This window comes from Mastomys coucha, unplaced genomic scaffold (genome assembly GCF_008632895.1).
Source record: "Mastomys coucha isolate ucsf_1 unplaced genomic scaffold, UCSF_Mcou_1 pScaffold22, whole genome shotgun sequence".
In the NCBI taxonomy this organism is placed as follows: domain Eukaryota; kingdom Metazoa; phylum Chordata; class Mammalia; order Rodentia; family Muridae; genus Mastomys; species Mastomys coucha.
The window spans coordinates 266,110,685-266,137,326 of record NW_022196905.1 but is presented as its reverse complement, the minus strand read 5'-3'; the positions used below and the strand labels follow the sequence as shown (position 1 = coordinate 266,137,326).

At 42.5% G+C, this 26,642-nt stretch overlaps 1 protein-coding gene across 14 annotated transcripts in view; it reads right to left on the bottom strand.

Annotated features, from left to right (window-relative positions):
* The window catches only part of Pard3 (par-3 family cell polarity regulator), a 555,587-nt gene that overhangs the window by 114,652 nt on the left and 414,293 nt on the right, over nucleotides 1–26,642 (bottom strand). For all 14 annotated transcript variants that reach the window (XM_031341867.1, XM_031341876.1, XM_031341877.1 and 11 more), the window contains one exon: nucleotides 24,685–24,921. In XM_031341867.1, the coding sequence (XP_031197727.1) occupies nucleotides 24,685–24,921 (237 nt within the window). The remainder of the gene's footprint in view (nucleotides 1–24,684; nucleotides 24,922–26,642) is intronic.

Genomic DNA, 26,642 nt, shown 5'->3' with positions numbered 1-26,642 from the left:
TTGACTAGCCAGTAAGACGCAGGAGTCTTCCTGCCTCGTCTTCCCCAGGGGCACACCATCATCACCAAGAATATACCACAAATTATTGCGTTGGGTTTGGGTAATTTACTCCTTTTCTATTTTGTAGGGGAAAAAAAGGATTATTTCACTACTAAGACCATTTTTAATATTTAGTCAAAAGAACTTTATTAACACATGCTGGAGCTGTGGAGATAGGAGAGTGAACAAACGCTTGCTGCACAAGCATGGGAGACTCAGTTTAACTCATAGAGCCCATGTCAATAGCTGGGCACGGTAGCACATGAATGTAATTTCAGCACGGGGCAGAGGAGACAGGAAAATCTCTGAGGCTCAGTGGGCAGTGCAGCCCAAATGACAAGCTCTAGATTGAGAGAGAGAGATCCTGTCTCAAAAGGTAAGACAATTTCTTAGGAACTGTCATTCCTGAGGTTGACCTCTGGTTTCCACATGCACTCACTCCCACATGTACACACACCACACAGACACAGACACACACACACACACTCACACGTGCGCATACACACACACTAATTCAGTAGTCGTGGTTTCCAGAAACTTGACACATATTATCAAAAGGGAAGGTTCTAGAAGGCACTCAAAAAGAATCAGTAACAAACCTCATGCTGACAGCCTTTGTACATTTTTATTAGTGTGTGGGAGCATGTTTAGGGAGTTTAGATAGCAACTTGAGGGAATCAGTTCGCTCCTTCTACCACAGAGATCCTGGGAACAAGCTCAAGTTTTCAGGCTTGGCAGCAAGTACCATTACCCACTGATCCATCTTGTCAGCCACAGTGCTTCTTATACTAGACCCTCTCTCTGGCCCCATGCAGCTTTTAAATAGTGCTGCCTATAAAAGAAGGGATCTACAGGAAGAGGTGCTTCAAAAACAAAAGGCGGACTCCTCTCCACGAGAGGCTTGTTTTAAGACAGGAACACCTACCTCAGTGGCAAACTCAGGAGTATGTGCGGTCCCCAGCCCCATGTCAGGATTCTCTGAGGGTCAGTAAGTAAATCACACAACAACACCAGGTAGGGTGCAAGGGTAGGAGCCGGCCCACACAGGACAGGCAGAAGAGCAGATAGACCACTTCGGCACATCTCTACCTACTGTGTATCACTGGGATGTGCCACAGATGCAATCTGGGGCATCAGCTGGCCACAGGCAGCAAGATGGGGAGGAGAGGGGCTTCAGGAGGGAAGAGGCCATGGTCCGACACAAGAAGAAATTGCTTCACACCTAGATGTCACAGCTAAAGTATCTTCACTGGGTTCTCAGTAGAAGCAATGGTAGGTACAGCCATACGAAGAAACGCAGTGCCCAGGAGAGCCAGCCTCACTAGATACACAGTATACTCTTTATCCTAACTGACATCTCCAAGCACTAACACTCTATGTGGAGCTCAAAATATGCCTGGCTCTTCATAAGTTTATGGTTTTTCAATAATTACTTATTGCTTTAAGCAAAAAACAAAAGTAACAGTTAAACATTCAGATCACATAAGCTCATCACATATATAGACAGTCATGTCTGTGGAATTTTCAGAAATATCTGTTCAGATATATCTAAGTGTGCTGCCCTTAAGTGTCTTTGAAACCCTCTTTATAAAGTCCGAGAAAGACCCTTAACTGGGTATAATTTATAACCAAAACCTAAACCTAGGGCTGGAGATAAAGTTCTGTTGGTAGAGAGCTTAGCTTGCCTAGCATACATGAAGCCTTCTTTGATTCCCAGTGTGGAAGAAGCCTGACATAGTGGGTACACCTGTAATCCCAACACTGGGACAGAGAAGTTCAAAGTCCTTAGCTACATATCAATTTTGAGGACAGTTTGGAATAGATGAAACCTTGTCTCAGAAGACAAAACAAGGCACTACCTAAATCCAGGGCACAGGCACAAAGTTGGTGTGTCACAACACTAAGGTGAATTCATATCATGCACTCCAGAGGTCCAGGAAAAGACCGCGTAACCATCTAACCTGGGTGACCATTGGAGGGACCTCATCTGGCCCAAGTGGGGCGGGCTGGGGAGGGGAGTTGAAGCGTCCTTTTGACATGTAACTTGATCAGTAAGCATATCATCTTCCTTTCCTAACTATCATTATATCTCTCCTTAGCAATTTGTAAAGGAGGTTATTGATGATAACTGGAGACTTAATTCAAGGCTGAAGGCAGAGGGATACTAGCTTTCATGTCCCAAAGCAATGTCAGGCCACACAGATGGTGGCAACAACAACAGCCACTTTTGTGTCTCCCAGCCCTGCCCTACCCCTGTGACTTTAGGAGCTGTGAGACGCATTCTTCCTAGTTCATGGCAGAAATCTATGATTCTGGATATTTTAGGAACATCAAACTTAACAAAACCCAATAAGTCATCAATACAAAAGCAATGGGATACCATCAAGCTCCTAAAAAAGGCACACATTCTGAAAAAGCACACACATTCAAAGGAATTCGCAGAAACAATTCTCCCTCTGCAGCCACACTGAGAGAAACAATATATTTGCATTTCTATCTTGTTAATTCCCATTACATTGATGTTACTAATAACATCAAATATTTAAAATTTGTGCTACACACACAGAGCCAATTATAATTTTCTAGTGAGAAAACAATTTTATATTGGGAATCTAAAAATAATCTATTTTATTACTGTAATAGATCATGAACATTATGAAATAAATTTTCACCAATTAATATTAACAGTAGCTCCTGGAATGGCTGCCCACACTTAAAATGTTCTCAGTAGCTGACATCCACATAAGACTCAGAGCATCAGTCACCACCAGACACATGAAACATGTGCCGATTACTTCATTTTTCTTGTCTACCTCAGCCAGAAGTATATTTAAATTAAATTTCATTCCAAATAATCTCCAAGAGTTTGCCTAAAATTTCTCACTGTTTAAAAAAAAACAACCAGAATGTTTATCTAAGCAACTATCCTACATGAACTGAATTCTGATCTCTTTATTGTAAGAATTGGATTTTAATTATAGAGTCTCTATCCCTAACAGGGCTCTTTCAGGAGTCACTCAGAAGCACATATATTCCAAAGATTCCAAAAATTATGCAGAAGCAGATGTTGTCTTGAGGGCTTGCTCTGCACCACAATTAGAGGCATCTTTGACTCCCTAAGCAGTCGCCACTCCACATTTTACTTACAATATCCCTTTTATCCTATGAAATCTCTGTCCTGTCCATTTGAATAGGGTTATCTTGTTTTACAGAGAGAAGACACACTTGGTGCCTATGATAGTTAAATCTTCATTGGCAACTTGACGGGATTTAGAATCACCATAGAAACAAATCTCTGGGCATGTATGTCTTTGAGGGATTATCTAAATTGGGTTAACTGAAGTGAGATGATCCACTATAAATGTGGGTGGCATCATCCTTACAGGCTCGATCCAGACTGAAGAAGCAGGAAAGAGTGAGCCATGTACTGCAGTCATGGCTCTCTGCTTCCTGACTGTAGTAACAGCACCCCCAGCTGCTGGAGGATGCTTGCACCAGGGCTCTCCCATTGTGACGAGCCACACCCTCAAACTATGAGCCAATGAAAATTCTTCCTAAGTTGTTCTTGTCAAGTCTTTTTTCAGACCAACAGGAAGAGTCTCTAACACAGTGTCCCAAGTTCACATCATGCTGAAGTTTGAGTAATATGGAACTCCTAGGTGATAGTATGTGCATGGATAATCAATTAAGACAATCAATCGAAAACCACGTGAATAAACCTTAATACTTGTTTCTCTTGCACCTGAACTTGATATTAGAGCCCTGTGACAGGGTACTCCTTCACACAATGTTTAATTACCCATGCTTCTGCTTAGAATCTGAAACTAATTGGAATAAGACTTTGTTTAGTATAAACAGATAGCTCAAAAGAAGCTGATTAAGGGATAATGGGTTTCTTACTTAGGAAACATTTCAAGGAAATCAGCAAAACGTTGTGTCTGGTTTCACACAGTGCCTGGCAGAGCCTGATCATCAGCACAGGAAGAGAGACAAGAAGGTCATGAACCTTCCAGGGTCCTCATATACCCTGTACTGTTTCCTTTTGATATCTGCACTTGAAACCAATAGTGTCAAGAGGAAGACATGCCAGATCACCTCCTCTAATATGTGCATGCCTGTCTTAGTTAGAGTTTTACTACAGTGAACATACACACCATGACCAAGGCAACTCTTTAAGGACAACAATTAATTGGGGCTGGCTTACAGATTCAGAGGTTCAGTCCATTATCAGGAGCATGGCAGTATCTAGGCAGCCATGGTGCAGGAGGAGCTGAGAGTTTTACATCTTCATTCTCCACTAGAACACTGGCTTCCAGGCAGCTAGGACAAGGGTCTTAAAACCCACACCCACGGTGACACTTCCTCCAACAATGGCATGCATACTCCAACAAGGCCACACCTCCAAAAAGTGCCACTCCCTGGGCCAAGTATATTCAAAACGCCACAATACCCATCGTTTTAATGTATTTTTTCCTTGTTTGACACAAGGTCTGATATAGCCCAGGATGGCCTAGAACTGTTGCTTCTCTTACCTCCATGTCCTATCTGCTAGGATTACATATGTACGCTGCCATGTTGGGTTTATGCGGTCCAAGGGACTGAACCCCAGGCTCCTTGCATGCTAGGTAAGCATTCAACCTACTGAGCTACATTCTCAGCCCCAATCACTTCCATATTTGGCCACTTTTTTAGAAAACATCATAGCAAATATAGTATAACAATGGTTCAACAAGGGATCTATTCTGATTCATGCCATATATCACAGTCTTGGAAGGAAATCATCTCTATTTACTGAGGTCACATTTCATTAAAAAAGGATCTTTATAAAGCAACCTGCCATTAAGGAGTTATTCTTCCTGTTCAGCTTTATATACCCACTATTCAAAATACTCAAAAGACTGAGGGAGTCTGTATCCTCGTCTCCTTCAGATGAGCTCTACTTTCCTTGAAGGAAACTCACCATTTACACTGCCTCTTAGGCCCAACATTGCATTCCAGAAGTAAAACCAGATCTTAGGAAATATCTGAGGATTCCCCAACACTACTAAAGAAAAATCAGGGAAAATTTAAGTCATATAAGAGAGGGAATAAGGACTATTAAATCATTCAGTGCAGATACTAAGGACATTCAGAAGAAAGACCGACTGCTCTGGATCCATAGATGATGAAGTAAATTCTCAATGTGGAGACACAAGCACTAGAGGATGAAATTTAACTAAGAGGGAAGGCAGGCCTACAGCAGAACAAACACTCTGCACCAGCAAGGGGCAGGCAAACTCTCAACACAGCCTGAGGTAGGAAACAGCCTGGACTAGGGAAACTGGATGAGACCTAAAGCCGCGAGGTAAGAATACCAAGCTGGAGAAAATGGATTTGCTTCTGCAACCTTTGTGTTGAATATCTACCTAGCTAGACTCAGGTAGTGCTGATTGACCTGTTTGTGCAGGCTCATAGGCCAATAGTGGCACTAACATACTATACTACTATATTACACCAAATAAGGGAAAGGGAATGGAGACAAGACTCACAGAGAAAAAGCAGACAGATTCCGTGAAACCTCATCACTAGGTAGGGGGTAAGGAAGGAAGAGAAGGAAGAGGAAAGGGATGAGCGATGCTGGTAAGAACCCAGGGAGAGGGGACACGGGAGCCACCATGGTCACAACAATAAAGAGATAACTTCCCTCTGAGTTTGGGATGTGTTTGGAGAGCTCCACTGGAAGTCAGGTCTGCAGCTGGCCATGGATCAACTACCACAGGGAATTTCTGCTGTTTAAGTGATAGGGAGAAGAAGAGACAAGAGTCAGTACTTTAGAGCTGTGGGTATAAAGGAGGCGAATAAACCTCCAGAAGGTGAGCCAGCAATGATGGCCAGGGAGAACATAATACAGCAAAAGAGAAGTGGGGGTGCCAAAGGATGAGCGTTGAGAAAGAAAAGATCACCTACTGATGCAAATTTGACAAATGTCTTAAAAGTTAGGGGTTGGAACCATTTGCAAGGGGGAAATATGAATAAGAATGAAGTAAACAGATGAACAGAAGAACTACTCAAAACATTTGAAGGCATTACCATGTCTGGCAATGAGAGGATGAAGTAGGCCAGAATTGACTTGCCAGTGTAGAAAACTAGAAAACACAGGAACGTTTTTCAAAACTTAGACACCCATAGGACTATTTTCCCCAAAGAAAGGAAGCATGAGGCACACCTGGCCATTGCTGAAAGTTCCAGTCTTTCCCACTCTGCAGAGTAAAGAGGAAAAAATAAGACCACAATGAGGGTGCCTTACTATAAACCTGGGAATGCGAGGGTGGTCATGTGAATGCAGATGAACCAATCCGGAGGCAATGTATGAGGAGAGTCCTGCAGAAATCCTCACAAGCCCGATTTAGTCCTTAACAACTAACCTGGGAATGAGTAAAAGAACATTGCAAGTTCAGGCATGAGCAGCTTTGGGGAACAGTAGGCAAACCCCAACCATTGCATGTGGGGCTTGTGTATGGTTCTTCCATGCAACAAATTCTCCATGACTGATGGAAGATAAGCTGCACTTTATCCCTTAAGATGGGTGCTTCTATTACCAAAATCTTGGAGAATGGATCCATTCAAGATAAAACATTTTGCTAACAACTTTCATGGCTCACTGGCAGGGAAGAGAAGGCTTATTAGCTTGGCACTTCAGATACGGCTTTGTCCATATGGCAAAACACATACCAGATTTTTAAAAAGTCAATCAAACCATTCTGGCCCAGCTATTAAAATAAACAGCATGGTCAATAAAACCGGTTGTGTTATTTAAGTCCGTCTGTTGTTCTCCCAGAAGACTGGAAGACTGCTACCATCAGAATTACTGTCTGTACTTCTTTCAGTCGGCTAGCTTACAACGTGGTCACAATGCATGCTTAGAAAGATCAGATTTTCTAAATATAAAAAGCAGGACACAGCTGACATATGCTCCAACAATGGGACGGGAGAGGAGAAAGAGAGATGATTATAACAGGGCCCAGAGAGGTCAAGAACTTGCCAAACAACCCAAAAAGGGGCAGAGCTGGATCCGAATCTAAAGCCACTCTTGGTAGAGCTCACACCTTGCTGTTCTGAAAATGGGAAAGGCAGACAGAGGGAGTCACAAGGATAAAGGCCAGGACCAATAAAGGATACTTTATAAGCTGCCTGACAGCTTCTCCCAGGAATCCCAAACAGGATCAGAAGAATAAAATGATTACAACATACCTAGTCATCCAAAGCAGGTCATACGACTCTAATACAATAAGAACAAAGCCCTTTTTTGTTTTACAGAAAGTATAGCCACTAAAAGAACCAACTTCCTCAGTCTAAGCAGTGAGTGTACATGTGCTGGTGGTCCTTAACTTTGTGTTGAGTGCACATGTGTATGCAGGTGCACATGCACTTGTTGGCATTCCTGTGGAGGCCAGAGGTCAACTTGAGACACTCTTCACCTTGTTTTTTTTTTTTTGGTGGTGGTGGTGGGGGGAATCTCTCACTGGTCTGGCACTGGTGGAGGCTAGGCTGCCAGCCAGGGAGCCAGAGGGATCCTCTGTCTCCATCTCCCCAGAGATGGGATTACTAAGGCATACACAACACACCTGGCTTTTGTGTGGGTGCTAGAGATGAAACTCAAATCCTTATTTGCAAGGCAAGCAAATTCATCAGCTATTTCTTCTCAGCAAGGCTCCTTTTTTATTTAAGACACTATGTAGACCTGGCTGGCCTGAAACTCATAGAGTTCTATCCACTTCTGCCCCCTGATTAAAGCTAATTTTTAAAGACACACTTTTGGAACAGAATTCTTAATACAGGGAAACTAATATTTAATTTTCTGGGAATTAAATAAAAATTTTAAAAAGGGTACAGATTAGTAAATATATTTGCTTTTGAATGCATTTATCGAAAACTAAAAGGCACAAATCTTTATTTCTGGACAGTTTGCAATTCTTATTTAGCACCATTGACTGGTACAGTGAGCAGTTAATAATCTTCACACAAACTGGTCAGCATAGCTATAAAGACATGGGGTGTTACACAGTCAGTCTGAAGGAAATGGAAAGTGTTCATGTATTTATTTTCTTGTTCAGTCTACACTGTGATTCTACATTTTAGGTTAGTTGCTCTCAGCAAACATGAGACATTATTATCCATGAGCTTTGTGGGAAGTACTTGAAATGTGGGGCTTTAAGCAATCTCTGCTAGGTTTCCCCTAGCCCAGATGTCCTATCCCTGTTTCTGAGTGCACCATTCACAGGATCACCTGACTCTAGAAGAAAGTTCCCCTCTGTACAGACATCTGTACCCTAAGAGCCATCTCACAGCTTCCCTTTGTCACCAGGGTCCTCTGTAGGTGGCAGCACAGCTGCTCCAACCAGAGTGGACATGGGCAAGCTAGCTGCTCAAGAAGCCAGGCACATGTGCAGGGTGCGGTCTCAGCCAAAATGTCACACACAAGATACTTTGTTCTTTTCCAATGATGGTGGGGTCCAAACACGAGTTCCTGCTGACATTTATGACAAAGGACTTGGCCTTGACTCTCAGGACATGTGAAATGGAAAATTTACACATTATTAGCCATTCAAATGATGAGAAGGAACTGCCAACGTGTGCGTTCACACACTCACACACACACACACACATGATAGTGAGTGAGAGAGAGAGAGAGAGTGCCTAGAATTCTTAGCTTCAGTACAGCTTTTTTTTTTTTTAAAGTATGCTCAATTAGTGGCCTGCGAATGTTGGAAACATCTTGACAGTGTATTGGAGATGAAAGTATACAGTACAGAACGAAAAGAGGGAGCAAATGCTATCTGCAGTCCCAATGAATCAAAGCCCAGAAGGAAGCCAGCAAGCCAGCAGGTTCTAATGAAATATTAAGGCAAATGATTATTGATGAAAAATGAATAAGCCTTTTTGATTTCAGCAACCTTTAAATCACACCTAGCTAATTAAAACAACCCAAATCTATTAATTTAGTCCTTGACGGGTGTTTAGCTTGTTCTGGGGCTAATTTAAAGGCATGGAGGCAGCTGAACCCACCCACACAAGTGGACCCAGTGTGGCAGTAAAGACATAGTTATGAGAATAAAATGTGGCCTTCTCATGTTTCACATGTTGTGTCCAAGCCGGAGCCCTTCCTGTTTTTCAGAAAAAAATAGTATCTATATTGGGTCATTTGCTAGTTATTAACATTCAATATTATTTAAATGTCATATATGTGCACAAGGCATTTATAATAGTGATATTATTTAGCTAGACTTTAGAGCTAACACTCCACTCCACACTTCCAAAAGGGATCTGATGAGACTCAAGCAAGTCTTGCATGCAGGAAGCATTGCAAGGTGCAGGAGAAACTGCCCAACCCATCCTGCAGCCTTTGCTGGCGTCCTCTAACACCAAAGCCTGTGCACCTGAGCCTTCTGCTTTGGATATTAATTGTAGGCTATTCAACTTCAAGACTATACCTAATTACTGCAGATTATGTTGCTTCCTAATTACAGAGATCAATCAACTGTCCACAGCGACGAGTATTTCAACGCTGGTACAGAGCAGCAGACATCAATTGTCTCAGCAAAACTCAAAGCAGAGAAATCTAAAACAAGCATTTACACAAGAAAGATGCTAAAAATATGCAAAGAGCTATCATATATAACACAGACAAAAGCAATCAACCCAGCCAATGATTTTGCTTCTAAATGTCCTTAGTACTCAAGAATGAAGACTGCGGTGCTGCTGATGATGATGGTGGCGGCTGTCTAATAACCTTAATGGACACTTAACCATCACTGTGACTCAGAGCCTGAGAGAACCTATTTATGAGGTAGAAAGGTTCATCTTGTGTGCGGTATGAAACCTTGGCCCTGTCCTTTGGGCTTATAAGCACATCATAGCAAGAACAGAGGAGGCTGGACCAGGTTGTGGAATCCTGGAAGAAGAGAGTGGAAGAGTATGCCCCAAATCTAACATCCCCCAATTCCCAATGTCACCACAGGCCAATAAACACACTCTGTCACACATGGCCTGTGGGAGACAGTCTAGAGACAAGCTACAGTTCCTCCAAGATGTGGACTCAGTACCTACAATATACCACATCATATCACATGGTCGAGCATCACATCCAATCTCCTGTCAATGAGATAAGCTCCACACAGCCAACAACGGTTAAGAATTTAACTCCTGATAAGCAAAAGGGTTTTGTTAGGTTTTCCAGACTGATTTCCAATTCATGAGCTTTAGAGACCCTCCTGTCTCAGCCTCATGAGTAGCTAAGATGGCAGGCAGGCACATATAAAAAGTGACTTTAACAATTAAATGTTTATGTTTCTAAAACAGGCCCTTTGTAGTTTATATGTAGACAGACTACACAAACTGTCATAAGAGAAAATCTGCCTCAGCATGTCTGTGTGTGTGCATGTGTGCATGTGTGCACCATGGTGGACATACTGAGGTTAAAAACAATGTGCAGAAGTCAGTTCCTTCCTTCTATCTGTGGGTCCTGGAGATTCAACTCAGGTCATCAGTCTAGTCAGCAAGTGATTTTAATCTCCAAAGCCAGCTCACTGACCTTCATTTCTTAATTTATATAAACATAAGTGAATGCCAATAGGCTAGAACTTGGAATATAACAATGAACAAAGCAGACATTTAAAGACCCCTTGCTTTAAATGCAACTAAACTCAGATTGGAGACATGATAAACCATGGAATAAGTCATGTGCATGGTGTAATGTCAAAATAGTAGCAGGAAATGCAATGCAGGGAAGGTGGACAGGGAGGGGCAAGTACACAGTTGGAAATCATTTGCATTTTCTGAGACAATGCTTTCTGGCTCTGCCTGCCCACCCCCAATGCTGCTGTGGCCACAGAAATGGCCTCTCACAGACAACCAATCATGTTCCAGGTGAGTGCTCTAGAGAAAGTTGCATTTTCTGTCAAAACACTTGGGCTTTGTCTTTCTCAAGGGATGAATTCTCGTGACCCCAGAATTTGAAGGCCCACCAGCTTGTCACCTGCTTTGTCTCCCTGGCAACTTCTCCAGCTGCCCTTCCGCCCACTGTGAGCCATGGAGGCTTTCCAACAGAAATCCAACCAGATAACTTGAGACTCAAATGGCTGAAATGAGCAAGCACGGGAAGGATCGAGAAAGAGCCGAGAGGGGCATCTGTCCCTGAGAAGCATAGTGCAGGGCTGCACATGCTGATGTCTACTGTGCTGGGCAGAAGGCAGGGGTAGCTTCCATGTGTGTCAGCCCTGGGTCCTCCCACGGCAGTGTCTGCAGAAACATTAATGTAGTCATCATTTCTGTTCTTTGGGAGCATAGCTTCTTGCAACCCACAGGCATATGCATGTGTAGCACTGGAAGTCCCTTGACGGTTAAAGGTTTTTTTCAAGAATAGACAAGACATGAAAGTCAGGAAGGGACACTAGCTGTAAAGGATCTCTCAGTAAACAACCAGAGAACCATTTACCCTTTTAAAAAATTAGCTCACACCAGAGCAGTTACAAACAGGGCAGAGTGTTGGATATAAAAGCTGTTTGTCAACAAGGTTAACACTACTGTGAGATTTAAGCTGCTGTTCTCTAAAATAAAGAGGAGGAGGAGGAAGAGGAGGAGGAGGAGGAGGTAGTGGGAGTTGTGGTGAAGGAGGGATGGGAAGGGGAGGAGGGGGAAGAGGAGGAGGAGAAAGAGGAAGAATGAGAACAAAGAAGAAGGGGAGGAAGAGGAAGAAGAGGAAAAAGAAAGAGAAAGAAGAGGAAGAGGAAGAAGAAAAGGAAGAAGAGGAGGAAGAAGAAGAAAAGGAAGAGGAAGAAGAAAAGGAGAAAGAGGAAGAAGAGGAAAAAGAGAAAGAGGAAGAGGAAGAGGAAGAAGAAAAGGAAGAAGAGGAGGAAGAAGAAGAAAAGGAAGAGGAAGAAGAAAAAGAGAAAGAGGAAGAAGAGGAAAAAGAGAAAGAGGAAGAAGAGGAAGAGGAAGAAAAGGAAGAGGAGGAAAAGGAAGAAGAGGAGGAAGAAGAAGAGGGGGAAGAAGAGGAAGAGGAAGAAGAGGAGAGGAACAGTAAAAGATGAAAGACACAGTTTTGTTTTATTTTTTCAACTCTGGGCTCCGTTGGCAAAGGGCTTGTCAGACTTGAGTTCAGATCCCCAGCACCCACATAAAATGTGGGTACAGTGGAGGCAACTAAATGCCTGAACTGGGAAGGTGGTGACAGGAGGATCCCTGGACCTCACTAGCCAGTCAGCCTAGCTGATCAGTTTGGGAACACTTTGGGTGAGTGTCACCCAAGGGTGGCATCTTAAAAGGCTTGGTCTTCAGCCTATGGTGTTGCTGGGAAGTGTTGAAATCTCTCATAGGAGGGTCTGCTCACGAGGAGGAGTTTGTCTTAGAAGGTGACACCAACACAACCTTCCTATTGCTCCACACCCAGCTATGAGATGAGTAGCGTGGTTCTCCTTGCCCACCTGTCATAAGGTGAGGGTCTCTCACAGAGACCTACAAGCACTACGTGCCCCCCATCCCCAGCTACTGTCTGAAGCTTCAAAAACTGAGAGCCAAATCAACCTCTTCTCGTTTTAAGCAGACGATCTGTTTATCTGCCACAGACATGGAAACCTGACACATGCCAGGAAGATCTGAATTTTGCACTTTAATTAGATAACTTCCAGTCAAAACTCAGCTCCATTCCCATATACAGAATACTCTCTTCCACTGAGGATGCAGCCCAAGCATCCCAACAACGTAGAAAGCCAGGCTTCTGCCACTGGGTCAACCTGCTTAATATCACATGTCATATTGTCACACTGAACCCTGTGGTCCAACTTGACAGCAAGAGAGAAGAACTTAGAAGGCACTCTGGATACACTAAGGAATTGGGGGTATGTGGGGGTGTGTGAAGGGGGATAAGAAAGGCAAAACCAAATACTGAACATTCAGTTGAAAGACACTTATTTAAAAGGTGCATCTCTGTGCAAGGATACAAATCTACTCCTTCTTACACCCAGGTCCTTCTCATGCTATTTCAAATGCATCCTCAAAAAATCCTCTATTATCTACAACATACATGAATCATGTAGTTATTTTCAGTTCTTATTCATTTCTGTCCACATCACTATCTGTAATTATTGGCAAGAGGCCATGACAGAATAGCATTTTAGGAGCTGCCTGGATCTCCAGGAATTCTCAGCTAAGCCCTAGAGTTTGGGCTTGTTCAAAGCATTGAAGCCTTTAAATAATCCCAGAGCTTAAATGTACAGGATAAAGCAAAGAAGGAGACAAAAGGATCATTAGAAGCCAGCCTGTCCTTGGTCAGCTCCAGTTTCTGTTACAAAGTCGTTGTTTAAACTTATGTTGCCAGCTGCGACCTCCCAATTCCAGCAATCAAGGATTTGAGCCTAGAGTGACACTGGCCCAGGTAAACTTACCCTGTCAGAAACCTAGTACTTTTGTATCCCTTGTACTCTTTACAGTTTTGTTTTGAGTCACAAGGGTGGTTGTCTTTTCCTTTGTGTTTGCTCCAAACTCAGAGAGGATCCATGCCCTAGTGAGGTTACCTGCCCCTGAGCTGCACAAAACTAGCAGGTTTCTCTGGTGACGTCATCAGGAATGCCAGTAAAACTGATGGAGAAATGAGAACTTGTGTGTGAGCCCTTGCCCTTTGGTCTAGTGTACACCTATGGTTGGTATGTGCAGTTAAATGTAAAAAACCACCCCTCCCTCCACAATAATTTCTCTGGAGACGATTCTATGACCCTCAGGTATTTTATTCGGGCATTAGTTACTTTAGTGTACTTTGCTGAGAGTGAAAAAAGAAAAAGAAAAAAAGCAGTTTAAAGAAGGAGGGGTTTACTTAGGCTCATTATTTAAGAGTGCAGTCTACCAAGTGTGGATCTATTGGTCGTAGGAACCTTATACATAGTCACATTGTATCTACAGTCAGGAAGCGAAGAGGGATAATGCTGGTGCTCAGCTTGATTTCTCCTTTTAACACATCTGCTACTGACGCCCAGGCTACCACACCTACCTTGGGTCTTCCCTCCCCATTTAACCTAATCTAGATAATCCCTAATGGACATGCCCAAAGATTTGTCTGAGGAGTGATTCTAAGTCCTGTTGAGCTAACAACCAATAAACCATCACAGTAGGGGAACAGTGCTAGGTCCCTGAGGACTCAGTAACACAGTTCTTTTAAAGACTGAGGGATAAAAAAATGATTATGAAAGGCAAAGCCATATGCAAAATCCTGTTTAAAAACGTTGACTGTGTGAACATGTATTTCTGGGGTTGGAGATGTAACCCAGTTAGTAAAGGGCCTTCAGAGTGCATGTACAAAGGTTTGATCCCCTTCCCACATACCTCATAAACTAGACAAAGTATTCCTAGCAATTGGGAGGTAAGGGCAGGAGGTTCAGGAGTTTAAGGTCATCCCTGGCTACATATCTAGTTTAAGGTCAGCTGGGAGTACATAAGACCCTGTCTCAAAAAAAGAAAGAGAACATTTCTGTACACTAATATACATTCATTCTTTTAACATTTGAGTCTGTTTTATATAATGTATCAAAATGTATCTTTAGATAATTTCTATTTATCTGTCCCATAACAATGTAGGAAGTTCCTTTCTTTCTACATCTTCATGTAGACAGCTGTGTGAAAGGAGCTATGGATACTTCAGCTATTTCTTTGATTAGAAAAGAAAAACCTGTTTATAAATCAATTAGTGCTATTATTTCAGATACACGGAATAGGCCAGTGAAGACAACATGAACAAGGAAAGAATGAAGAAGGAAACATGGGGTAATCAAACATCCATGGGAGGACTTCAGAGCCCAAGGAAGCGCCCTGGAACATCTGGGTAGTTAATTTAAAAATGGATTGTGGATTCAGGGCTCGATAAAGTCTCCCAAGAAGCTGAAAATGCATCTCACCACAGGGCTCCACATAAATCCTCATGAATTTATATTAATAGTAGACTGATATTCCATCCTTATGCAGGAGCAAAAGAGGAAATGACAGCAGCCCAAGATCACTAAATACCAATAAGATTGGCACTTAAAGCCTCGAGTTTGGATTGTAGAAGAGATGGGGAAATGGGGTAGCCAGAAAGAGAAAGATGGCTTATTGTACCACAGTGCATGGAAAGTGGGGTACTAAGATGTGCAAGACACTAAAATAGCACACTGTGCCACACAGATGAAGAAGATTTTGGCCACAGCAGCACAGATAGCTCATCATCAAAGGCCCACAAGTTCAGGGCCCTGTGACAAGAAAGACATTAAGACTGAATGAGTACACTCTGCTGGGGGCAATTTACTGATGATTACTAAAGTCTAAAATAGTTTTTTCATTTAGCCCCACATTTCTGTAGAATATGTAAGTGTTCCCTAAGGCAGAAATAAATATATAAATAAACAACCCCAACCCCAACCCCAGATTACTTCTACAAACAAATTGTGGTTTCGGGCAACGTTAATCAACAAAAAGAATTAAACAAAATGTCTTTAAGATTAGCCATGACCTTATTTATGGCTTCATTACTTTCACAGTTTCATTTGTTGCGCTGTTTGTGTCACCTCAGCCTTTGTTTTAATTGCAGGATCTCTAACTGTAACAGACAGCTTGGTGAATGGGAGCTGCTCATTTTGTGTGCTGGCTAGTTTCAGGTCAGCTTGACACAGGGGAGAGTCATTTTAGAAGAGGGAACCACAATTGAGATAATGTCCCCACTAGACTAGCCAATGGCAAGCCGGTGGTCATTTCTTGACTGGTGACTGTGGGAGGGGTCCTGCTCACTGTGGGCAGTGCCACCCTTGGGATGATGGTGCTGAGTTCTATAAGAAAGCAAGCTGAGCACACTAAAATAAATCTGTAAGCTACACTCCTCCAAGGCCTCTGCGTCATCAGCTCCTGCCTCCAGGTTCCTGGCTTGACTTCCCTTGCGATGGACTGTTACCTGGAAGTTTAAGCCAGATAATCCCTATTCTCCCCACGTTTCTTTCAGTCATTGTGTTTTATTATACTAACGGAAACCCAGAACACTCTTTTTCAACAAAATATAGCCACTGCAGAACTTGCAACACTAAAAAGCCACATAGCTAGCCTGTGTGCCTGGTGGGATTAGGTTTACAATGTTAATTGTAGAGAGAATCTTTTAAGTCCTGTGTGGAGGCATCACCTTTCAATAAAAAGTTGAAGTCCTACACTGGGGCATAGAACCTTCACAGTGCCAGGGCCAGTAAGCAGGAGAGGGTGGGGTGGTGAGCAGGGGAACGGGGGAGGGAACAGGGGTTTGTTTTTGTTTTTTTATTTTATTTTTCTTTTTTTTTCAGAGGGGAAACTGGGAAAGGAGATATCATATGACATGTAAATAAAGAAAATATCTAATAAAAAAAGAAAAGAATGTTTTATTTTGATGATCAAAAAAAAAGTTGAAGTCCTATTAACTGAGGCAGGAAATAAAAGGTGGGATATTCAGTAGAGATGGTTGGGGGGGGGGATTCTGAGAAAGATCTGAGGAAGTTGGACTCATGAAGTTGAGGAGAGGTAACCAGCCATGTGACAGGCATAGACTAGAATGAACGGGTTATATAAGTTAGGAGCTAGTCGGGGAACAAGCCAAAGCTTATGGCCTAGGCATTTATTCATAAACAATTAAGTCTCAGAGTTATTATTCTGGGACCGAAGAGTGCAAGTAGAGATAATAGGTTAGCAAAGAGATATGAACCAATGTGATATGAGAGGAGAGGGCCTGAACTGGGGAAGCCTTGTCCTAAGGGCAGTTGTTTACATCTTGGACATAAGCTATAGAATAACCTCAAATAAAGACAAGGCATAGTCAGGTTTTATTTTAGATTCAAAACCTCAGGTAGTGGTTCAAGTAGGAAGGAACTTGTCAAGAACAAGACTGAAGGACAAGGAGAATGCCGAGAGACTCCTAATGGCCGTTGAAGCAGTGCTATAGAAGGGAAAGAAGAATCCCTTAGCTTGGCAAACTGGCAGGTACCTGTCCTGTGCTACAGGTGAAAGGTTCTGTCCCCAGAAGAAGACACTGGTGACAGTATAAGACATTAGTTTCCCAGGGCTGACCGGGAGTGAAGGTTGCTCACCTTCAGCAACCAAGCAGCAGGAACAAGTTAGGTGCAGGTGTGGGTAGGTTCTCTCCCCAGAGCTGAGGAGGAGCTTGACTGAGTGCTACAGCTGAGAGCACGGGCAGAGGCAACAACTAAAGGAGCAGCTGGCACCAGCGATAAGCAGGTGGCAGTAGGCACAGGCCCTCTGTAGGCCTACAGACCCTCTATAGACATAGGCACAGGTCGGATGACACACAGGACAGGAAAGGCCCCTACAGACTCACTGGTAGTTTTCACCCACTTCTGGGACTACCTTCTCACATTTCAGAAAAAGCAGAGATAAATAACAGTGAGCGGAGGTGAAGCAGTGTTTGACTTTTTGAATAGCAAATGCGATTTTGTTATATGACCCAACATTTTCCAGAGGGCACACGTTTAATAACTGCCTGTATCTCAGAAAATTAGTTTTGTTCTGTGTCTGCCAGACTTCTTTTTGACTCAACAGGATTCCAGTTTTAGTGGGGAGGGGGGATTAAGTTCACAAAGGTCTTTTCTTTTAAAACTGGCATTTTCCCTTCATGGTAAAATGCATGCAAAAAGCACACGATTATGGTATTTATGCTTCCATTAAGGCATCCCAGGCAAGCTCAGGGAGTCTAGCCTACTATTTCCCTGCATTTAGATTTGTAACAGCATAGTTCCTGCTTTATTTCAATTATATTTGAGGACAATGCATTTTTTGGTGGCAAATGATTTCATGATGACAGTAAGCAAATGTCTGCTGGAGCTGCCTCGGAGTTCAGTACCTGAATACAAATGCAGATTGCATGGTGTCCCCAAGTAAATAAAGAACATTGCTGACCATAGCTTATTGAACACCAGACCTCTGTTACAAATCAGAACCCTCTAAACTTCCTACACGGGACTGTGAAACTTGTATGAAAAGAAACCTTGTGTTGTCAAGAAACAATGCATGAAGTACAGGGATAGTGTCACAAATACAAGACTGTGGCTTAATAAAAGGATTTAATCAAGGTGAACTCCGAATGGGAATGAGCCGTGTCCGGTGATGACAGTTACTGCCTCACAGCTTACGATTAACAGATGTTAGTGACTAGCTCATGCTAGAGAGCCATGTTTTTTCTTTTTGATAGCCCAAGTGCTTTGTGTTCCCAATTTGGATAAGTCAGTTACACAGAAATCAACTAGGGAGTGTTCTGATGTGAGAGGGCCCTGCTCACTGTGGGCAGTGCTATGCCTCTGGTGGTCCTGAGTACTATTACAAAGCAGGCTGAACAAGCTATGGGGAGTAAGCCAGTAAGCGACACTCTTCTTCCATGGCCTCTGAATCAGCTCCTGCCTCCAGGTTCCTAGCTTGACTTCCCTCAGTGACGGACTGTTACCTAGAAGTATAAGCCAAAGAATCCCTTTCCTCCCCAAGTTTCTTTCAGTCATGGTGTTTTATCATACCAGTAGAAACCCTAACTAGGAGACTCTTCTTCAACAAGATATAACAGTTGCAGAATTTGTAACACCAAAGAGCCACGAGGTTCACCTGTATACCTGGTGCAACCAGGTTAAACAGTGACTAGGCAGTCCTATAAGTTCAAAATTCCTATGACGTCAGCATACCTGAGAGAGGTTGTTGCAGTGGGTTCATTTGCTGAGGGTCAGTTCTGGGAATAGTCCCCACTTTGAAAAATAACCCTTTTGTAACTGTTCATGGTGCGATGGGAGGGGCACTTTGGGTTCTCTATGCACACCCTAAAATTTGACAACTGTTCTACAACACAGCCTATGGGGCAGCTTGGCAGTAGTGAAACAAATTCCTCAGGTATCAGCTTGTAAAGAGGTTTGCTCTGTACAGAGAGCTGCAGGCGTAGGTCATTTGGTAGAGTTCTTGCCCAGCATGTGAAAACCCTGGGTTCTGTTCCCAGCACTTGCATAAGTTGGGCCTGGCAGCACATGCCTACCATTTGGAAGGTAAAGGCGGGTGGCTGACATGTTCAAAATCATCACTGGCTACCCACTTAGTTTGAGGCCAGCCTGGGATACATGAGACCTTGTCTCACCCTCTCCATGCCCTACGTTAAGAAAAACCTACATTGTGTAGGTGAACAGCAATTTACTACCTGAAGGACAGGAGGCAAAGAGAGTAAAAACCCAGGGTCCCACAATCCTCTCAAAGATTCACTCCCAGCTACTCCTTGGCCTAGATCCCATGAATTGGGAATCAAGCCTTTACTACATGAGCCAATGGAAGTTGTTCCAGCTCTAGACTGCAGTCTATCTCTTACAGTTACAATCATGGGTCCTGCTGCTAGCTCCCTGGGGGACTTACCTAATGTAGACAGAAATTCAAGAGTCTATCTAAGTGGAGCCTAAATAGTCGTTAGAAGCTCAGGAGTTAAAGATTACTAGGCATTCCATAAAAGAGACCATGAAGACTAATAGAGATGGATTCCATTGAAAAATACAAAATGAAGACCTTCCAACTCTCAAAAACAAATTGAAACTGACTGAGGGACCCTGACTGAAACTTGTCACCCATGTCCAACTCATAGGTGACTCAGGGGTACCCATCCTTTTAGTTTTTAGTTTTGAAGGAAACATGTTACCAGCTGTCACCTCTCAGTTCTATTCATTCAACTCATTCACTGTTTTCAGTGTCGATGTGCGAACACTCTGGTCCCTTGAGAGTAAAAGCCCATTTTGTAAATAACAATTGTAACACAAATTCTGAAACAGTGCTTTTGGTGCACCCAGCACAGGGCTTCCTTTGCTATTAACAGAGTTAATTTCTCCCAAGCCTTATGAGCAAATGCCAGTGATAGCCCATTTCACTGATAGCCCTTCACAGGTGAAGGGAAGGAGCCAGAGTACACAGCTCATGAGGAAAGAGACGAGAACCAAACTCAGGAGAGCCCGGTGCCATAGTTGAAGTTCATGATCTCAACCGCCTCTGATCTTATAGGAGAATGGATATGGGAGTTACGAGGGTCTAAAAGCGCCTTCAACAGCTGAAGGGTATTTCTGCTGGCCAACATTCAATTGATAAAATGTAGTGCAAATTGGGTAGTCTTAGCACTGAGGAAGTGCAGGCAGGAGGATGAGAAGCTCAAGGTCAGCCTTGGCTACATAGTGAGTTTGAGGTCAGCCTGGAATACATAAGATTGTGTTTTTAAAAAGGGGAAGGAGGAGCAGGGGAGAGGAGGACAGACAAAGGGGAAGAGAGAGGGAATGACGAGGAGGAGGGAGGGCTTCTCTCTGAGCTCTTCTGCACACGATTCCTTATATCCAACCTAGTGTCTAGCTGCTTGAAAAAGAAATCTCAAGGTAGCAACTTAAGCAAGAGACTGATTTTTTTCCAAGTCAACAAGGAGCCAGGCTGGGCCAGTCAGAACTGGAAACACTTCCACGTGGCTTTCCCTTCAGGATTTTTGGGTAAAGCTCAACCTAGAGCACCTAGCCAAGATCCTGGCAGGAAAAATCAAACACTAAAGAGCAAACCCAAGCAGCCTTATAATTCAGAAGTGCTAGGGAGATCCTCCATCACAGGGTTCTCTCCACTGCCAAATCAGGAAAAAACTAGCTCTACAGGAAGTCCCACCTATCCAGCTGCTTCCAATGTTTACTAGCTACAACTCTGTCACATGAGTCACAAAGAATCTGAGAAACTGAAGTGTTGAGCTTGTCACTTATCTATCTGAGTAAAGCAAGGATTTACTCCATAATGCAAAGACGAGAGTAGGTATTGGGTAGGCAGGCAACTGGTAATGTCTTCCAGAGCACAGAGAAGGATAGAAGCATGTCATATATGCTGCATTAGACACAGGGTTCTTGGCCAACCAAGACATACCAGCCAACAAAAGAAGTCATCTTAGCCAGGGAAATTCAGAATTAATGAACCACTGGCCATGCCTAAATCTTCAAAGTCCCTAGACCAAGTAAGAAGCATCTTAACATTATGGCAAATTCAAGGCTAGTTATTCCTATAAAAGACAGATTACGGTCTGCCTACTTAGCATGTATTTAATGTGAAAAATAAAAATGTTACCAAGGACATAAAAAGACTAGAAGGCAGTACCATGACTATAGCATGTACCCGGGAACCTGCACATGTGCAGATACAGTCAGGCATGCAAGAAAACACTGGCAAAATGAACATGCACAAAACTAAACAGCCATAAAGGGAAGGTGACTAAGGAATGAGTACACATAGGCATGAGAATTTAGCTGTGGACCCACTTAAAGGGGCATGAGCGCATTTTGAGACAAAGCTATCCATCCTAGGAAGCCACTGTACATACAATATTTAGAGCTGGGAAAGTGTTTCCATTTGTGACACTTTTAATATATTTCCCATGTTGCTTCTACACCTCTGGGTATGAGATCCATCAAACTGTTTGAGCAATGAATTCTATGGACGGCCTTTTTCAACTGAACAAAGAAAATCTGAAAAGTACATTTCAGATTATCAGCAATGCCTACATTCCCCCAGAATACAGAGATTTGCATAGCAAAGTTCAACAGATAACCATTGCAAACTTTGGTGACATTTAGTCAGTCGACAAGCATCTGTACATTATTCACTGGAGAAAATTTCTGTCTAGGTAGTTTTAAGGTTCATATTTCCATCAGAATGATTACTTCTTTAAGTTCACATAAGCATATTCTAGATCACCTTGCAGGCACGTTAAAAAAAAGTCACTGTCTGAATTTAACTTTACAAACAGAAAATGAAAACCAGGTGATGTCATAATAAATGATTTGTCAATATGATATTTCAGCCAAAGATCGGGGACCACAAATTCACAAGAGCACTGACGGAATCAGGAAAAGGGGATGGATGAAATGAATCAGCACTTCTCCAACTCAGCAGTAGCAGGTGTGCACCATCATACCCAGTGTGTCTATTGTTTTGGGTCACAATGCACTAATAAAGTAAAACATATTATTGGCCATGTTAACACAATTCACTGGAATGCAATGGCCTTGTCATTTTGTTTGTGTCTAACTTCTAATGAGGTTTTATTCGATGTATGGTGGTCCTACACAGGACTTCAGTCCCATTTTATCTTTATATGTATTTAAGTAATATAACTACAATGATTTACAGCAGTGCAGCAGTAGCAAGAGATCGCCTTTCCTCAGAAAACAGCTTCTACACTATCCAAGAGTGAATGGCTTTTCTATATAGCTTTCTCTCCAACAAGAAAGACAATGGGGAGATGCCATGCTCCCAAGCAAGTCCATATTCACTAACAGGTGGGTGAGAAAAAGCTTGACAGGCAGAAAGGAAGGCTATTTCTAAAAGTAGCAACACCATTAGTCATTAATGGAAATCTCATTCTCTGTGAATGTAGCATTAAAGGATTAGCGAGTGTCTGTGATCTTTTGTTTTCCCTGCAAAAATAAATCATAGCTCTCCTGGTAAAGCCAAGGGGCTTGGAAGAAAGCAGTGTCAAAGGTGTGATTCAGAAATACATGCTGCTTGGCATGACTCCTCTCTGTGAAGTGGACTGTGGGTGGGCATGAGCCAGGGCCCTGTTTCAGACTGGGTTTAGTAGAATGGGGCATGGAGACCACAGGTCTAGATGCTGTAAGCATGAGTAGGGTGCACTCTGAATATGATAATCCCATTTAAGATCTGGCAGAAGGCCTCAGGTTAGATTTCAGCTCTTGGAGCCCCAGGATTTAAGGCAGGTGTTTGTGGCAATGAGGAGCAGGAGGGTCCTCCCTGACTGTAACTGCTGTAGGGCCTTTCCCTGTTTTTCTGATTCTCGAGTTAGTGTGAGCGATGTGCAGATAATTAGTTTATCTGCCATCAGTAATTCCTTGCCCATCTTTTTCTAGATCCCCCCAGGAGTCACTAGCAAGCAGTGCTAGTGTTTTGGTGGCCTTTCTCTCAAGAAAGCAGCTTCTGAGGGATGCCGTTAGAGGGCACTTAACCTTCCGCAGGCAGGTTCCACAATCAAGGCAGAGATGAGACAAGCTTTTAAAGGAAATGTCACTGCCACTGATGACAACCTCATCCTTGGGTTCTGACATTCTTGAGTGTATCTGTTAAAATACACATGAGCCTTCTGCGGGACACAGGGAACAGACACGAGTGACCCCAAGTGTTTGTATTAGAGGAATCACTCTTTATAGTCAATGTTAAATAGATTTCCTGAGATAATCAAGAAAAATGTAAACTACAGCAGAGGTGCAGGGTCAGAACCATCTCCCTGGGATGCACTCACCCAGGAGCTGTTGTTCTTGTCTGCTACATTTAAAAACAATGTTTCTTTTTGTAATCGCCAGAAGTTACTTTTCTGCATTTGCAAGACTGTTACTGGCTATATGTCAGTTAGTAAAGCAAGGACTGTTGAGAATTGTAGTAAGGAATCATCACCAGAGTCCCCAGTTGTGTCCTGCAGAAAAATAATGTTTCTTTCTGTAATTGCCAGAAGTCACTTTTTGCATTTGCAAGACTCTGTTGCTGGCTCTATGTCAGTTAGTAAAGCAAGGATTGTTGTAAATACTGTGACAAGGAATGACCACCAGAGTCCCCAACTATGTGTCCTGAAGAGGACTCAAAAGCCAAGACCTGCAGGACCAACAACAATCAGGGGTTTCTTGAAACTGAAGTTGGACTCCACCCTCAAATCTATGGCATCAAAATAGTCAGTGTTTCAGAAGCCTCTCTGGCGAGCCTAATGCACATAAATGCCTCAGAAACACTGCTTTTAAGTAAAACCATTTATAATTTACAGAGCCCAGCTGCCACAGAGAGCGATAAGTGACTTTCATAACACGATTGGCGTATTGTTTATGACAATAGTGTGCACATGTTTGATATGAAAGGAAATGAGAATTATTCTCTTCAAAGCTAAACTCCATATGGTGTTTGAGTATATAAAGGGAGGGGTGGGAAGAGATCCATTTAAGATTGTTTCAGCTAAAATCTGAAATATGTATATAGCCATTTGAAATAACTACACCAGCAGTACATAGAGCCTTAATAAGTATATGCCAGTGCTTACAGACTCACAGATCCAGTTAAATGCTTAACTAACATTTCTAGTTAAATAACTAGAGAACCATTATAATACAATCAACATTCTGTCTGATGGTCTGATGGCTAACAAGCCTCTTGTAGAAGAGATGCACTATATCTTATATTTACTAATTCTTTCATAGTATAAAATTATGCCACCTCAAAAGTGGGCCTTCTAAGTCATAATCCAAATGAATGTTCCTACATTTAATTATCTCATCCAGAAGCCCTTCTAGCAAGAAGAGAACACACAGCTTATATTTGAGATTGACTCTGATCGGAGCTGTAAACAACAGACAGGTCCTCAAGACAAAAGATCATGAAGAGCAGGGTGAGCTAGCCTGGAACTGTTAGGACAGCACTCAAACTTCTTGATACTCTATGAGCCATTGATCTGTGTCATGTTGATAGCTTTAGATATAATGGTTTTTTAAAGGCTGTTGATAACCAGCATTTCATAGTGGGCTCTTACAATCTTCTCCCTGTCCAGAACCAGCAGAGAGCTGACACAGATGCTAAGCCATAGCTGCTAGCACCTACCTGTCTCCAGGTTTGGAGCCCCGAGGTTTCTTTACTTGTGCATACAAAGTGTCCATCAGGTGCCCTTCTCTTGGGCTCTGGGGTCTGGCATTGAGAGTCAGGCAGCCTTCATAGGATGACATGCCCCCATACAGCAACTCGTCATCACATCCAAATGTCCGATGGAAATCTTGGATCTCAGCATAGTCGCGCTCTCGGGCTTGCCGCTCCCTAAATTCTCGAGTTTTGGCTTGAATCCTGTAAAAGGAGAACCAGTGTTGGAGCTGAAGCAGGAGAAGCAATTCCTTTTCTAAGAACCGAATACAGGAAACTTCAAGATCTGTTGTGAGATGCACTTTGTTTTCTGCAGTTATGGAGGAGGTATATTATGAGTGATAATTTACACATATTTTAGATTCCCATGTAATGCCATAAACACTAGGAAGCAGAATCATTTTATTCATATCTATGTGACTCAGTGATAAAGTGAACTCACACTGATTAGTTGACATCAAAAAATGAAAACATAGTACCTTAGAGAGAGCTCAGAAAACAGTTTGCTGCTGAGAACTTGAGTCTGATCCCCACTATCCACTCCAACATGGTGGCAGACACCAGTGATCCCTCAGGAGAGACAGAATGATTTCTGGGGCTCACTGGCCAGCCAGGCTAGCAAACAGGTGAGCTGCATTTTCAGTGGAAGACCATGTATCAAAAAATAAGCTATAGAGTGATGGAGAAAGGCGTGTTGACCTCTGGCATTTGTATAGAGTGATGGAGAAAGGCGTGTTGACCCTGGCATTTGTATGTATGTGCACATACATGCATAGACACATGAACATATGCATAGCCAACTACTTTTTTGCTTCAATTTGAGGTCTGCCCCATGGGTAAAAATCATTGCCTGATATAAACCTGGTCAAAAGTCTATGACTAGGAAAGTCCTAGGTGTTACAAGGGAGGGACTCTTCCTTCTGTAGTTTTATTAATTTAACATGGTCTCAAACTGCTTTTAGATAATTAACATACTCATACTCTACTTGGACATTACTTGTGATTTTTTTAAAGACAAATAGTGATTTTTAAAAGTTACATATATATATTATTTATCCTTTTATCATCTGTGTATGTATAATAAATACAAATTATTAAAAAAAAAGCCACACAAATATGAAGTTCTGTGAAACTTAAGAATGAGTGCATGCATTCTTTTGCATCAACAGCAGGGAGATCTGAGATCAGACACACTAGTTTTCATGTAAGGTTTTCCATACAGAATGGAATCCTAAGATCAAGGACAGAAAAGTCATCCACAAAATTAAATTCTGAAATTAAAAACTTGCCTGCATAAAGGCTAAAAACAGACCTTAAAGGATCATTTTACTGATTTAAAGATTTTATTAAATGACTTGGTACATAGATCCCTTCAAATTATATTGATATAATTTATATTCTAATTAAAATAATTCTGTTAAATTTTGATAATTTTTGTTGGGGAAATATTTTCATTACAGATTTATGAATTGAATCATTTATCTAAAAGCAATGGAGCCCTGGCAAGGATGTGGGGAAAGGTACCCTTACTGTGGGATGTATGTTTGTGAGACTGAGGAAAATGCAGCAGAGGCTCCTGAAACATTCAGGAGCATGTACCCAGCAGGCCAGCATGGGCACAACTCCAAATGAAACCAGGCTTGAACATAAATTTGATGGCTTATTATCACCCTTATATTTCAGTTCTCTGTCTCTTTGTTGTTATTTACATGTGGCTATGGGTGTCCATGAAGCCAGAGAGGCCTTACATTCCTGCACTCTTAGCCACCCAGTGTGCATGTTGGGAACTGAACTTGTGTCCTCTGTAAGAACAATATTCTCTCATTCCTTCTTAAAAGGGGGAACCAAATACCCATGGAAGGAGCTGCAGAGAGCAAGCACTGAAGGAAGGGCAAGCCAGCCTAAATATAGCTATCTCCTAAGAG